General features: G+C 39.9%; 1 protein-coding gene across 1 annotated transcript in view; it reads right to left on the bottom strand.

The window, feature by feature from the left end:
• cacna1ba (calcium channel, voltage-dependent, N type, alpha 1B subunit, a) overlaps positions 1-15071 on the bottom strand; it is a 130474-nt gene that overhangs the window by 74267 nt on the left and 41136 nt on the right. The window contains exons 4-6 of the mRNA XM_053420375.1: positions 13827-13918; positions 13174-13326; positions 10631-10818 (exon numbers count right to left, since the gene is read on the bottom strand). Of these exons, the coding sequence (XP_053276350.1) occupies positions 10631-10818; positions 13174-13326; positions 13827-13918 (433 nt within the window). The remainder of the gene's footprint in view (positions 1-10630; positions 10819-13173; positions 13327-13826; positions 13919-15071) is intronic.

The raw sequence follows: 15071 nt of genomic DNA, 5'->3' as shown, positions 1-15071 counted from the left end.
CAAAAGTGATAAAATTTTATCAATGTCAATGAAAAAAACAAAACCTATAATGTGTAAGTTAATCTCTCAGTACTTTATGACTTTCTTACCCTACTTGGTTCTCAAACTAATGAATTCCATTTGTTCCATTTGTTCCATTTTTAAAAAAAAAGGTTAAATTCTTCCCTGAAACTATTTTCATGTTTGGTAATCTTGTATCTGTGGTAGCAAGCACCTATAAGTCTAAATAAACCAAATAAATAAATTAGCTGTGTATGTGTGTGTGTTCATGGCAATGATTTCACTGAACTTAGGTGTTTGTAATAGTTTTTGGCCAGCATGTAGCTCTGTGGCTCACAGGAATGAGATAAACAGCATCAGGAATAGACAATTAGACAAAAAATGTATGTCACTAGAGATATCCTTTAAGTTTGACTTGCACAAGATTCATCCAACCCACTTTTAAAGAATAATAGTAACAAACCATAGAGTGAAACTAGTTGCTATAACTGTGTCCCTTCATCTGGTTTCTGACTTGGTCCCTGGTCTGTGCAGGTCAGTCATATTCGTTCACAGCAGAATGGATATTACCGTCTGTTGGAGGGAAATCCAGCCCAGTCCACATTTATATGTTTGGTCTCATTGAATAGTGAAAAACATTCTTTGTGAACCTTGCAGGGACTGTGCAGGACATAATATATTCTGGGTGTCTCACAGGACATACCCTTCTACCTTCACATACTTATACAATTTCACTTACATTTATTCTCCTTTTCACATGCACAAATTTCCACTCAAACATACATTTTATAACTTCAGACTGTTCAATAAAACAATAAAACCAATTATGGCAATAGTCATTTCATCGATAGCAATATAACTAAAGTCCACATATAGGTAAAACGTCACATCATTGATTTATTTCAGATTTATAACCCTCTAGGTGTTTATATAGTTTGTCATTCTCTGCTCTACTGTGACGTGTCTGCAGAAAGACAATCATCTCATTGATCGATGAAGCTCAGAGCGATCACTGATAGACCAATTTTCACATTAATATATTGAATTATTGTTATTAGTCATAGGATTATGCCTCCTCCACATACAATACTTGCGATTTGATATGGATAAACATACGCACATGCGTACACACACACACACACACACACACACACACACACACACACACACACACACACACACACACACACACACACACACACACACAAACACACCACTCTAGTCTGCATGTAAAAGATTTGTTCTGCTGTGTTGCTGTATTGGTGAATCTACATAAAAGCTGCAAAGCCAAACATATCAGTTTAGTAGTTTGCTTGATTTTCATCATTTGCGGTTGTTAATAAAACTGCTGGCATCAATTTATTTATTATTAACATGTTATCAATAATACATTTTTGATAACGGTCACTACCAGTATACTGTCACTCGCCCTGAGTGTGTATAGATACGTGTATGACAATATATGCATGTGACATAAACATTTACATGTGTAAGACAGAGGCCCAGAATTTATTATGTCCTGTGTGGCCCCTACGTTTCTTACAGCTCTACATGTTGATGATCTGAGGAGAGCATCCATTACTCTCCAGACCTAAAATAACAGTAGTGCTGAGAGAAGGAAGCTCTGAGATGACTTTGCCTTCTCACTTAGTTTTGAGGTAAAGAACAAAGAGATGCAAGGTTTCACTGCTATAATGCATCCTGTCCTCATGTCATGCCTTCTCTACTGTAATCACTGGCTTCATCTGGAAATACAAGACAGTACAATAGGTATGGTTGACGAGGAGGAGGAGGAGAGCTGAACTTGTTTGTGTGTGTGCTCTGCTGCTGAAGCTGTGTAATGACAGAAGCAGCAGTCAGTCCAAGGTTCATGTTCTCTATTGTGACTTGTACCTTGCCCAAGGGCTTTCTGCTGCATTAATGTTTGCAGGAGTTTTCCCTCACACTCACATTATTACTTTGGGAGGTTAATGTGAATGCTTGGAATTGTTTTGTGATGTTCTCATTCACTGAAACCTGTTGTGATGCTTTGCTATCGTGTATTCTTTTCTAATTTGACCATTCATAGATCTTTGCATTGTTCTCCCAGATAAAGGAGTCGTCTCATTACCATATTTCTTTAGCTGAGCAGCACCACAATTATCTCTTACACACAAAAGAGGTAGAATGCAGTTTAATCAGAGGGCTGAAAGGTTCTAGATAGAAGACATGCACCGAGTAGAAAAAAAAAATACTAATGACAGGAGAAGCAGAAAGCATATGTGAAGGGAAAACAACTTTAACCTTTGTGTCGTGTTCGGGTCAAATCTGACCGATTTCCATTTCGATCAATCATAAATATTGTGTTTTACATTTTATTGTCTCAAGGGCTTATGATATCCTCCACACTAGGCATTTGAACATTTACAATTGCTGATCACTACTTTCATTGAATTTTGAGTTGTTTAGTCAACTTTGTAACACCTGTGGTGTTCCCGGTCAAAAATGACCGCCATAGGAAATGAATGGGTGACCCTAGATTGTGTTCATTCATCAGATAGTACACAACCACAAATCCACCACCACCACCACACGCACACACAAACACACCTACACGCACACACACACACACACACACAAACACACCTACACGCACACACACACACCTACACACACACACACGCACGCACGCACATACACGCACGCACACACACACTCCACCCCACGTGAACCCCTTTCAGACTGACCATGTGTCCTCTCTTTCCCGTGCTTATGTGCCTGTCCCCCTACGTGAACCACACCTTCCAGACTAAACGTGTAACACTTCAAAGTTACCAATTAGGTGTTTGTTATGGGAACCTGGCTCTTTCCCGGGCTAATGTGTCCATCCCCCCACGTGAACCACACTTTCGATACAAAACGTATATCTTCTCACAGATCCCCTATATATAGCTTGCTTGTGCATTGCTCTTATTTTACTCTGAACACAATGAGTCGGCGCCCGATCAGACGTTTTTCTGTCAGAGAGGCTCTTGACCTTTTTTTTCAAACTGATGAAGACGGGATTGGAGTTGAACCAGAAATAGAGGAGGATGTTTCAGAAATAGAAGACAACGATCCTGATTTTGATCCAGACCATCATGAGACCGAACAGTCAACATATGGCGAGGAAGAGGCCCCTGAGGAAGAGGCACCTGGGGAAGAGGCCCCTGTGGAAGACACACCTGAGGTGACATTCCAGTCCAAGGATGGCAACTTGCTCTGGTATTCATCCCCCCAGGACAGAGGAGGCAGAACAAGAGGGGAAAATATCATTAGGATGTCACCAGGGCCAACACGGTATGCAACATCTCGTGTGGATGACATCAAGTCCAGCTTCCAACTCTTTTTACCAGAGTCCATTGTGGAAATTATACTGGCGATGACAAACCTGGAAGGGGGGCGTGTGTTTGCGGACACATGGAAGGCCTTGGACCAGGTAGACCTCCAAGCCTACATGGGTCTGTTGATTCTAGCAGGAGTACATCGGTCCAACAATGAGGCTACAAAAAGTCTGTGGGATGCAGAGTCAGGGAGGCCTATATTCCGGTCAACTATGTCCCTGCAACAGTTTCATGTCTATTCACTGCAGTTATTCATGTAACCAGTAGTCTGAGACATTGTTTACAGGTTAAAAGGGAGTTAAATACAATTTGGTGACGATCAATGGTTTTTGTGTTAATGTAAGGGCAGTTAAAACAGGCCGGTCAAATTTGACCGGGAGCACCAAAGTAAGGGGGGAGAAACGAACACGACACAAAGGTTAAAAAATAAAAAGTTGCAATATATTTTAAAGATTTGTGTTAAAGCTGTCTTGGGAAACATACCAATTTACACACCCAAAAATTGGGTGGTGCTACAGGTAAATCTTATGTCAGGTATGTCTTAATTAAATCTAGTCTAACTACTGCCAATAAGCACCAAGAAGATGTTAGCACAGAGCCACTGAGTTACAGAGTATATGATCATTCCCTGGGAGATCAAGGAAAATGCATCTTGCATTGTATGAAAAAGTGAAGAATTGTTTTTATATGGATCCACGCCAAATCGCATTCTCCTATTTTTTTTAATACATCTATTAAACTTGTGCATATGCTAACTAAATTATTAGTTATTCACTGTTAAAAGGGGTGAAGGGGTTTGTTGATCCAAGTTGAACTGTTACCAGTGAGTCCCTACAAAAGGTGCTGGGTTAGAAAGGTGAACTCACAGGGATGGGTGTGTTAGTGCATTAGCTGGTGTCGGGGTGATGCTGCCTCAGACCTTGGCTAACAGAATGGAGAGAGAAGGCAATAGAAAAGCCATTAGAAGCCCTGTTCTGCCCCTAAACGTGTTAGCAAAAGGGCAACCTTCAATGCAGCAGCACTACCACACCCATGGTGTCGGACGGACTGGAGACAGAACATGAAATAACAGCTACTGACTCATTAGAGGTGGAGAAATTCATATTTTTTCGATGCATCGCGATGCAGACATGGACGACTCCGCATCGATGCAGAGACAGAACATAATCGATTATGTCCCACCGCTCCTTCAGGATCATGACAGACACGCACATTGAAGGTCCGGTCATCTTTTACCGTGTCAGGGTCTCATGTCTGAGTGTCCTCCCTCCACTCTCCCTTTGACCTGCGCTCACATTACTCTCACTGATCACTGAACTTCACTGACACTGAAGTTATTAGGACCTAAACAGTACTGACGTTCACTTTGGTTTTGTTGGATTCACTTTAGAGTTTGGACACGTATTTAAAAGGAGACGCTCACAGCCAGGACATCAGGCTTAAAGTGACTGGAACGATCCAGATTCATGATCCCCTATAAAAACTGTATATTTTAACTTTGTCATTCTACAGTATTAGTATTACAATACATTATAGAACTTTCTTTTATCCATGGAGTTGAAATTACAGGGAGACACATGGGTTTGCAGTACTCAAAGGAAAAGAAGCAGACAATGGTCTACACTGTATGTTGTTGTTGTCCTCTGGCTTGTAAACATCCTGATCCCCAGAGCTCCACCTGACAATATTTGAAAGTCTGCCTGCTGTTCACTGCTGGGTGGTGACTGTGTCGCCAGAGGGGACCTGGTCACCACTCACTGACCCTAACGAGCTCAGACAAGCATGGAAACAGGCTGGTGACGCCAACACTGTCCTCTCCTACGGGTGAGGCATGGGATTGCAAAGAGCAAAACACAAATCCTGCCAAGATAATAGAATAAGACTAATTAGTATGTAACACAAAACTCAGTCAAAGAACCGTTGTTAGCTGAAAAAATGTGGTGTTTTACGATAAAATTGAATTGAATACTGTAGGAAATAAAGATCCTTAGTCCTGTTCATGCAAGAGCTAATCGTAATCATCCCAGAACATAGGCAGATTATTCTTCTAATGCAGTCTGATGCAATATAATTTTAATTTAGGCTGACCTTAGAATACATTTTTGTTCACAGCTATCTGAGTCTCAGGTCAAACTAAATGAGGACTCGTCTTGTGTGAAGGAAGGGAAGCACGTATTTGGATAAAACCATGAACAATGGTCTGCATGCATTTAGATCCACATTGATCGATTGCTACATTGTTGACTTGCCAACCAGGGGATTCATTACTGGGACCACGGTTCCTTGATTAATAGTATAATGGCAGATTTTATTTGGTAGTTAGAACAAATACTAACCTTCACACAAGAGCAGATCATCTGTGCATCTGATAAGTACAGCACACACATTTCGTGCACCCGCCTAGGAAGTGGTATAACTATATAACTAATGTGCCTTAAAACTGCATTGAAAGACTGCACCACTTACTTCAGACGACATACAGTATATAAAGATGGACAAAGTGTCTTCACTTTATCCAAATATCCAGAAATGAAGCCAAATTATCCAGCATCTGAACTCTGCATTAAAAACAATATTCGGAGCAACAAACTGCACAGCTTTGATCTGGGAATGGAACCATGGTAGTGATGTTCTACCACTACACCCTCATCTAATTGCAAGTCAGTCACAGCTGTCAATAAATCATCTTGGCCATGCTCCCTCTGCCCACATGAAGGAGTTGGTGTTTATAACCTTTACAGCAGCCAGCCACCAGGGGGCGATCAAGATGATTTGGCATTTAGGAATCCGCCATGTTGTCCATTATTATATGTAAGCTTCAGACTAGGTCAAGCTATCAATTCGCTAACAATGTGACGGACCACAGCTCATTTAATAGGGGCAGAAAAACCCACACAGCAGATGGAACCCCAATGGATGCAGCTTCATTTGCTGTTTCAGTAACATGAACGCTGGACCGGAATCTGCTGTTTATCACAGATACAGATAACAAGTTAATGTGAATTTTAATTAAACAGGAAGTGTAAAATTGTTTCAACACATCATAAAAAACAAGGAGGATGTATCAGGTGTGAGAGTTTGGTCAAATCTTTGTAGCCTGTTTACAGTGTATGTGAAGCATTAATGCATCTCTTAATGCCTAACTCTAAGTACTTTGTTGGTTGATCATCAATATCAAATGTTGATATCGTTAATGATTCAATAGCAAGTTTACTCTGCTGTATATGTATTAGATGCTTTCTACACACACAGGCAGTGCAAAGCATTAAACAGGTGACTGTCGGAAGCAGGTGTTTATGGCTGAGAGGTCTTGGGGGTCTGCTAATGAGAAATTGACAGTCTGAGTTTTGCCCTCTATTCCCATCAGAGAGTCACAGCTTTGGCAGAGACAGATGAGTGCCTGTACAGCCATGATTGATGGCCTCTCTGATAAAGAGGACACGGCACGGTCCCAAAGTGGCGGGAAATGAGACAGCTCTCACTCCTCCCTTGACAATTCAATCCCAAAAATCACATTCAGCCAAAACAGCAACCTATGCCTGAGTGGCCAGAGGACATAACCAGTCTGTCAGTGCAGAGCACTGGAAAAAGAGCAGGCTAATGATGAAGGAAGGGGGTGATTGTAAAGGGATAGTTCACCTCACAATGAAAATTCACTCATTATCTACGAAAGTGTTAAGTGTTTGGGTCCAAAAAACACTTTTGGAGTTTCAGTGGTAAACAGCATTGCAGCCAAATCCATAAATGTACTTTGATATCCTTCTCCAGAGCCGCATGCATTTAATGTTATTATTTTGTTGTTTTTTTAAGATTGAAAAATGTATCAACAGTTATTTCAATTGTATTGGACTTGGCTGCAACACAGTTGAAACACCTGAAACTCCAAAAGTGTTGAATTAATGTATTCTCATATTTCGATTTAACCCTCTCAATACCTACAACAAATCTAATTCTAGATAAACACCTCAGCCAAATTGGGATCATCCATCTTGTGAATGATGTGAGCAGCTAATACTGATGAAGCAAAGGTCTTAAATCATGATCAACATGGTGGGAGTCAAGATGATCAGAAAGTGAAACTGGAATCAACATAACCAGAGAAGATTCTCAACTCAAACCCCAACTTCCCTTATTATAATCACGTTTATATTCATATTCAAGTGTTCATAATTGAATCCTTCAAAGATTTTAGAGTATTTGTGTCTGTTTTTATTGAGTGGTTCAAATCCATTTCCAGCACAACTTCAAATTTCTCCTTATCAATTAAGATATAAGATACTGCGTGTTACTTGATTAGTTGATGTTTCCTTCTTTCACATAGCACAGATACAGGCTAAAATGGAAAAATAACCATGTTTAATGTGAAAGAGGTCTCTCGTTGTGATGAAATAATCATGATCAACTCGGTTTTTTTGTCTTTTAGCCTACTGTATTGGTCCAGGGAATTGGTTTAAAAGTAATGCTGCCAAGAGAAGAGAGCAGATAATCTAAGTATGTTTGAACTCCCCCAGCCAGTAGGCATGTGGGAGAAGGCCAGACTATCGAACATGCCAACACCACACGAAAGGCGCCAGCTAAACCGGGAAAGGACAAAGAACCAAAATTGAAAAGGTAAAAGGTCAGGTGTTAAATAAACCTTTGGGGCTAAGAGAGACAACATCATTCTTTGTTGGGTAATAAGAAACTCAATTCACATTATGACAGGTTTTGTACCATTCTTAGGCCAGTAGGCAACTCGTACATTTTTTACCGGGATGAACATTGTATGCACTGTGGGAAACCCTGGTGCCGGCTCTCTCAAACCACAGTAGGAGGATGTCAACTCCAGTAATTTATCTAACAGCTCATTTTGGCTGCCTCTGCTTGTAGCAGCCTTTCCTGTGATCCCCAGACACAAATGCTGCAGACAACTATGTCTTGTTTTGTAGAAACATCCACTCTTACCTCAGTGACATTTCCTGTTGCTTCACAATAAAAGTCAACCTTTTAATGTGAAGCAGCATCAGCTGTGGGACATGTTTACAGCTTGTTGAGTTGTCCCCGGGTGAACAGGGGGGGCTCAGCGGGTTACACTAACAAACAAGTTTTCTCTGAATCAACAGGGGGAATATGCGGAATCTTGCACTGACAATAAGCTCTATGGTGAGGCAAGAAGTTCTGAAGAGCTAATAAATAATTATAATTACTAAAACAAGTAGTGTCTGACAACATGAATGTTGGCAAAATAACTCAAAGTACCTGCATCTGCTCTCACTCCTGTTCTAGCTCTGTCTTGCTTTCCATGTTCCTGTGTGACTGCTATTGGGGAAACAAATACTGTGTTTGACATAAGAATCGCAAAAAAGCATCCCCTGTATCTAACCTGCCTAGGAAAAAATTTTTCTTGTTCTCAGCAACAAAACCACAAGTAAACTCTTTCTACCTCCCTCCTCTCTTTCTTTCTTACTCTGTTTCTGCTGCCCTCCTCCAGCCCCACACCAGGAGATTCTCACACAGCTAAACACATAGTCTTTTCCCACTACAGCTGTTTAATAATTTAGCCTATTGCATAATTGTTTCCCTGGCATGATATGATTCTGACTCTTGCAAATGGAGGAGAGCTGTGATTTGTTTCATGCAAGCAGTAAAGTGGCGGTGCTGCGGTCCTAATGGGAGCTGTGTGTGAGTCATACTCCACAAGCTCTTGTGCTTGCCTCTAATCATCCCCCGAGGAAGGCTGGGAGGGGAAGGAGCAATCAGGAGGAAACGCTCAGTGTCTCAGCGTCGATGCACAGGACAGACAAGCCTGTACATTCACAGTGGCGTAAATTATAATTATTATAATAACAATATATATCGATGTCTCAGTTTGGGCTGGGTGACGTCCCTCCCCTGATGTTGGTATCCAAAGGCCACCCTTTTAAGAAAATGCTTAATCTAACACATTTGAGAAAAAAAGTTTTTCCTGGCAACATTCGAGACAAAAGACTGAGAAGGTAAAACATAACATTAATGGCATATATATGTATATGTAATGCCAATGAAAGTCATGGCTACACTGGAAACTAAATGATTTGCATTTCAGGTGGTCATTAACCAACTGTAATTCAGGAGATGCATCCTTCGGAGGACACAATCTACCTGGCCCACAAAGATATCCTCCTTTGTGAGCTGAAATGACGGCGAAGGCCCATCTGAAAGGGGAAGGTCTGGTCTACAGAGAATGTCTGTGATTGCTTTCACCGGCTTGTCCTGCCCTTATTGCTGTTGCCTAGCAACAGAGCTGAAGTTGGGCATGAAGAGAAAGTTTTAATGCCCCTCGTTTTTTTTACCATGTGTACCGTAAGCTGTTCAGTTAAGTTGAAGCGTGATACGAACGGATCCACGTGGTGGAGAATTGAGACACAGCTAAGAATTGCATTTACTTTCGTCGAAACATTTGACATGGGTGACTTTGACTCAGGACATAGAGCAGGTCGGAGGGAAGGTGGTTATATTGCCGAGGTGACCTTGCAAGATTCTAATCCCGAAAATGTCCCCTATGATTCTGTATCGATGTGTAAGTGTATGCGTAATAGAGAGGTGCTGCTTATAGAAGCACAGTATGAATACACTGGAGAAGCGCAATTCCAATTCAGAGCATCAACATCTTACTGTCATTCAGCCATTTACATATATTTACACCAAACCATTGTGAATCGCACTGGTTGAACAATTTGGTGACCAGTGTCTTCGACCCTTTCACATTTAGATAGAAGGGGTGTGCAGTTAGTGTGTGTAAAAAATGACCTTAACACAACTCATAAAAGCTTTCTGAAATTAGATGATGCCTGGTATTGTAAATAATAAAAAGATAATTGAATTTTAGTAATAACTATATGATTTACAGGCTTTGTTCAAGTACAGTGGGAAAAAAAAGAATTTTGGTACTATCAGACACTATTTCTATTTCTTTATTTTTGAAAGTCTACGTACGACAGCCTGAAAGTCACTTTGATGTAAGTTTTTCTTTCCCTTTTTATAACTGATGATGCTAGTTGGCTATGTATATACAACTGGTGTGCCCATTCTTTATCCTGCCCACAAAGCTCTGTTTGACTGTTTCTACAACCAGGAAAATCAGCCATCAGTGCTAAAGACGAACATAAAATATGAAAAACTGAGCAAATCAGAGAATTGTGCAGTGAGTCGTCTGTAATCGTTTTGAACAGTCCAGAAGTTACTATCTTAAACCAAACCCTTTACAGAGAACAAGAAGGCCCACATATGTTTCCTGTAAGTGGACTTACGTAGTAGAGGATTTCCACCCATCCCTCCATGGTGATGCACTGGAAAACGGTGAGAATAGCAAAGAGGATGTTGTCAAAGTTGGTGATGCCACAGTTGGGTCCGATCCAGTCATCCTTACAGGAGGTGCCGTTTCCACAGGTCCTCGCTGGAGCCTCCAGGCCACAGGGGAACTTATCTGTCTGCTCACCTAAACCCGAAGACAAGAAGATTTATATAGATTCACATTCAGTGTTCCGGAAAGTATCATTAATGTTAAAGGGATAGTTCACTGAAAAATAAAAATAAAATTCACTCATTTTCTACTCCATAGTATGCTGATTGAGGGGCTGGTGAAGTGTGGGAGTACTCAACACACTTCTGGAGTTCCAGGGGTAAACTTTGTTGAAGCAGATTTCAATACAGTTGAACTCAATTGTGACATAATAAAAAAATGCTTGCAGGCCCCGACATATATATTCGAGTGTTTTTAGCCTAAAAGTCCTCTGATATCTTCCTACAAGATGCATTCATGGACCGTCGGACGTGCTAACGTCCGCTAGAATCACCACTTCCGGACTACATTTAGGCTAAAACCATGGTATAAATGACATTGTTTCGAGTCGAATTTGATTGTCGGTGCTTGCAGATACATGACACCACACGATCAGTATGGAGGCATGTTGTGTTTTTTCTGTTGTCTTATTAAATCAATTGTATTGGATTCTGCTCTAACAAAGTTAACCCTGAGACTTCCGAAGTGTTTTGTGGACTCGAACACTTCATCCAACCCTCAATCTGCATGTGGGTGTGTAGATAATGGGTGAATTTCAATTTTTTGGTGAGCAATCCCTTTTAGATACTTGACACTGAATGTACATTTGGATATATTACTGTTTTTCCACAGTGACCTCCAATTGGTGGGATGCTTACATGATAAACATGTTTTGACTGATGTTTTAATTATACATTCCAGATTGTTGTGTAAATATAAATCATTCAGAGCCTAAATTCTGAAACATCTATTTGCACTTAGATCAGAATGAATGAGCAGTATCCTTGAGATTTGCCTCTTGGGTATGTGGTCTCTCACAAAGCTTTATGGTACGCAGGCAGCTGCCCGACATCTTACCTAATGTCGTCATTATATTTCGTCATGGTGTCAATATATTTTAGTCTGTCTACTTTGTACATAAAACAACTTTTGCACATTTTTGTCTCAATTTTTTCATAGACCTTAAAATGGTGTAAGAACAAAGTGTGCAGTATGCTACTAACTAGCTGCAATTGTACAGATTGTAAACCCCTTTGAGGGTTAAACATTAATTAAGAAGCAGCAGAGGAGCGATTCATACCCTGCATGTACTCTACATTCATCGATGAGGCAATGCTAACTTTTCATACTAATAATGCCATTGATGTCATCATGATGTGTGCAGGGTGAGTACAGTCTGCATCATGGCCTTATTTGATGGTGTAAGAGTGCATAGTAAAAAAAGGCATCACCCAAAGTCCAAATTTGGAGTTAGTTAACTGAACTTAAATTCTGAGATTTTAGCTTTTAGTTAATCCATCTTAAAAAACTTACTCCATAAGAACAACATATTATCATCAAAAAAATGACATTTTACTGCTCTTTATTTATTGAAACTTCCATCATTACACAGAGTTCATGAAAAATAAAAGATAAATTAATATTATTTAGTAATACTTTACAGTGCAAATAAACTAAACATAGAATGAACAAAGGTTATTCCTGCAATCCCATAAGTAAGTAACACTGGCTCTATTTGAAAATAAATCACATATCAGGATTCAAAATTATCAGGATTTACCGACCGACGTTCATTTGACTGAACAATATAGTTTTTTACTTTAAATGCAAATAATTTAGGTCTCTAAGACTTTCATTGTGTAATTGTTATTTACGCCAAAGAATATATAGTAAGCTGGTGTTTTCCCATCTTTTTGGCAGCTGTGTACAGAATTTACTCAACCTTAATTCAATTGCAGTTTTTCATTTACCAGCAGCACTCAAGATGTGTGATGCAGCGGAGAAAACAAAAGAGCGAGAGGTGCAGTACACCATGAGCAGTTTATCTCAGGGCGGACACATAAAGGCAAACAATGTTTTCACACTCACAATTACAGGCAATTTAGAGTCTGCAATTAACCAGCATGTCTTTGGACTGTGGGGAGATGTTGGAGTACAAGGAGGAAACCCACACAAGCACAGGGAGCACATGCAAACACCACAGGGTTTGAACCCAGAGCACCGCTGTGAGGCAACAGGATATAAAGAACCCTTTTAAATTTGGTTTACATAGTTTACACTTTGCCGAAACCTCAAAGTGTTATCTGACATTAGAGGAGAAGTGGAAGAGATTTTGGCAGCTGGAGCACAATGAAGAAATGGATCAAGTTCCATGTCACAATATAATTCATCAAAATGCCTCCATTAGCCAAATGTCATTGGTCATTACATGTCGATGATCAAAGCTCTACCAACTCCTGCCTTGATTAAAACTTAGAAATTGCTTAGAAAAAGTCTGCTCCTCCTGCTTACCTGTGTCTATCCTGAAGCAGGTGCGATGGAACTTGCCCATGTAGAAGTCAAGGCCGATGATGGCGAACATGAGAATGGCAAAGAAGAGCAGCATACCAATCTGCAGCAGAGGTACCATGGCTTTCATAATGGACTTCAATACCACCTGAAGGCCTGGTGCAAGATAAGAACAGTATGCTTTAAACCACATGAAGACAATTTTAATGTTTTTTTTATGATGTTTGTTTCGCCTTTACTGGTGAGAGGCCAGAAATATGTGGAGAGAATGAGAAGGATATTTACTGTGTATCTGGAATTGTTGGAAAACAAACATCTTATATAATTAGTCATCTTTTGTGTATCCTGAATTTGGTTTTAGTTTCTTAGCGGAGATGGTGGCATCTCATTTGTAAACCTCATTGTGGTGATGAAGACTGCACCTGGCTGTTCTTTACCATTAAAGAGTTTCACCACCTAACAAAAATCTGTCACTTTTACATTTTCTACTCAGATGTGATTAAACTGTTTCCCTGTCTTTATGCTAAGCCAAGCTAACCACAGCCTGACTCTGATAGTGTTTCTGGTATCTCTTGCAAAGTGCTTTATTATTATAAGTTTCAATCATTACACTAACTGTGATGAAAAAAACATGCTTAGCGTTTAGGATGACTTACTTGGAATGCCAGAGACCAGTTTGAGAGGCCGCAGAACTCTCACAGCTCTCAGTGTTCTCAGGTCAAAATCAGCCCCCACAGTGGCCAGGATCCTGCACACACAAAAATCATTGAGTCTAGGTTACAGCAGCTGGGCAGTAACCAACCATGTATATTTACATTTACTCATTTGTAGGTGCATGCAGCAAAACAGGAAGTGACAGGTTAAAGTGGTTTAGAGATGTTCTCATTTCATAGATTTGTAATTGGAAAAGGATGGTTAAACATAGAATCAGGGGGTGACACTTTGGCACTTTAACTTCCTGTGGCAAATAACAGACAAACTGTAGAAATTGCACACTGCCTCCCCTGGTGCTTATAGTATTTCATTTTTGTATCCTATTTTTTATATTTTTACATTTATACTTACACATAAATACACTACAGCAAATTCCTTGTATATGTGTAAATGTAAATCTGCTTGGCAACAAAACCTGATTGTGAGAAAAGGGTCCCAAAACTGATCTGATCCTAAATCTAAGCACAATATTTTCATCCAGTTTATTTGCAGGAACACAGTTGATCTCTGCTGGAGCAAATTTCATTCAACAATCTTTAAATAGTCTGTTGTATTAGCAATAGATGAGTCCCAATTCAGGGGCTGCATCCTTCACATTTGAAGACGGATCGTATGATAGCAGCTTCCCAAACAACAAAGAAAAAGAAGATCAAAGATTACATTTTCAAATGTATCAGTACATTTTATGTAACAGACTTCATCCGATAAATCCTCCGTTGAACAAACTGTGTCTTTTCAGTTGAGCCTTTATGGTCAATGGTCTATGCTGTGTACTAATACCACGATCCTAGACTTTGAGACACAGCTACTGTGTGCATGTCAGTCAGATTTGATTAAACTAATTTATGACTCAGAGAAGAGTCAGTTTCCAAGTAAAAAAAAATCATAACCACTTTTTTTAGTTTGTATAAACATTAATGAAATGTGACCTTACATCATGGTGAAAAGTATCAAACAACGATAGCTGTGAATAGTTTGATTGTTTTTAAAGAGGAAAAAAACACCACCGCTACTAGCTAATCTGTATTTAGAAGTCTTTTCTACTGATAATGCACAGGTTCAGATTCTTTAAATTGGGGTGGAGACGCAGACTGCAATTCATGTAAAATGATGACTGATGCAAGAAGGAATATGAAGGGGATGGAGTGGTAGCTAGATATGTGAGAAAAGATGAATGAATTTAATTG

The sequence above is a fragment of the Pleuronectes platessa genome, chromosome 4 (assembly GCF_947347685.1).
Source record: "Pleuronectes platessa chromosome 4, fPlePla1.1, whole genome shotgun sequence".
Lineage (NCBI taxonomy): Eukaryota > Metazoa > Chordata > Actinopteri > Pleuronectiformes > Pleuronectidae > Pleuronectes > Pleuronectes platessa.
Note: the sequence above shows the minus strand (reverse complement) of the source record. Positions and strands in the feature narration are given on the sequence as shown.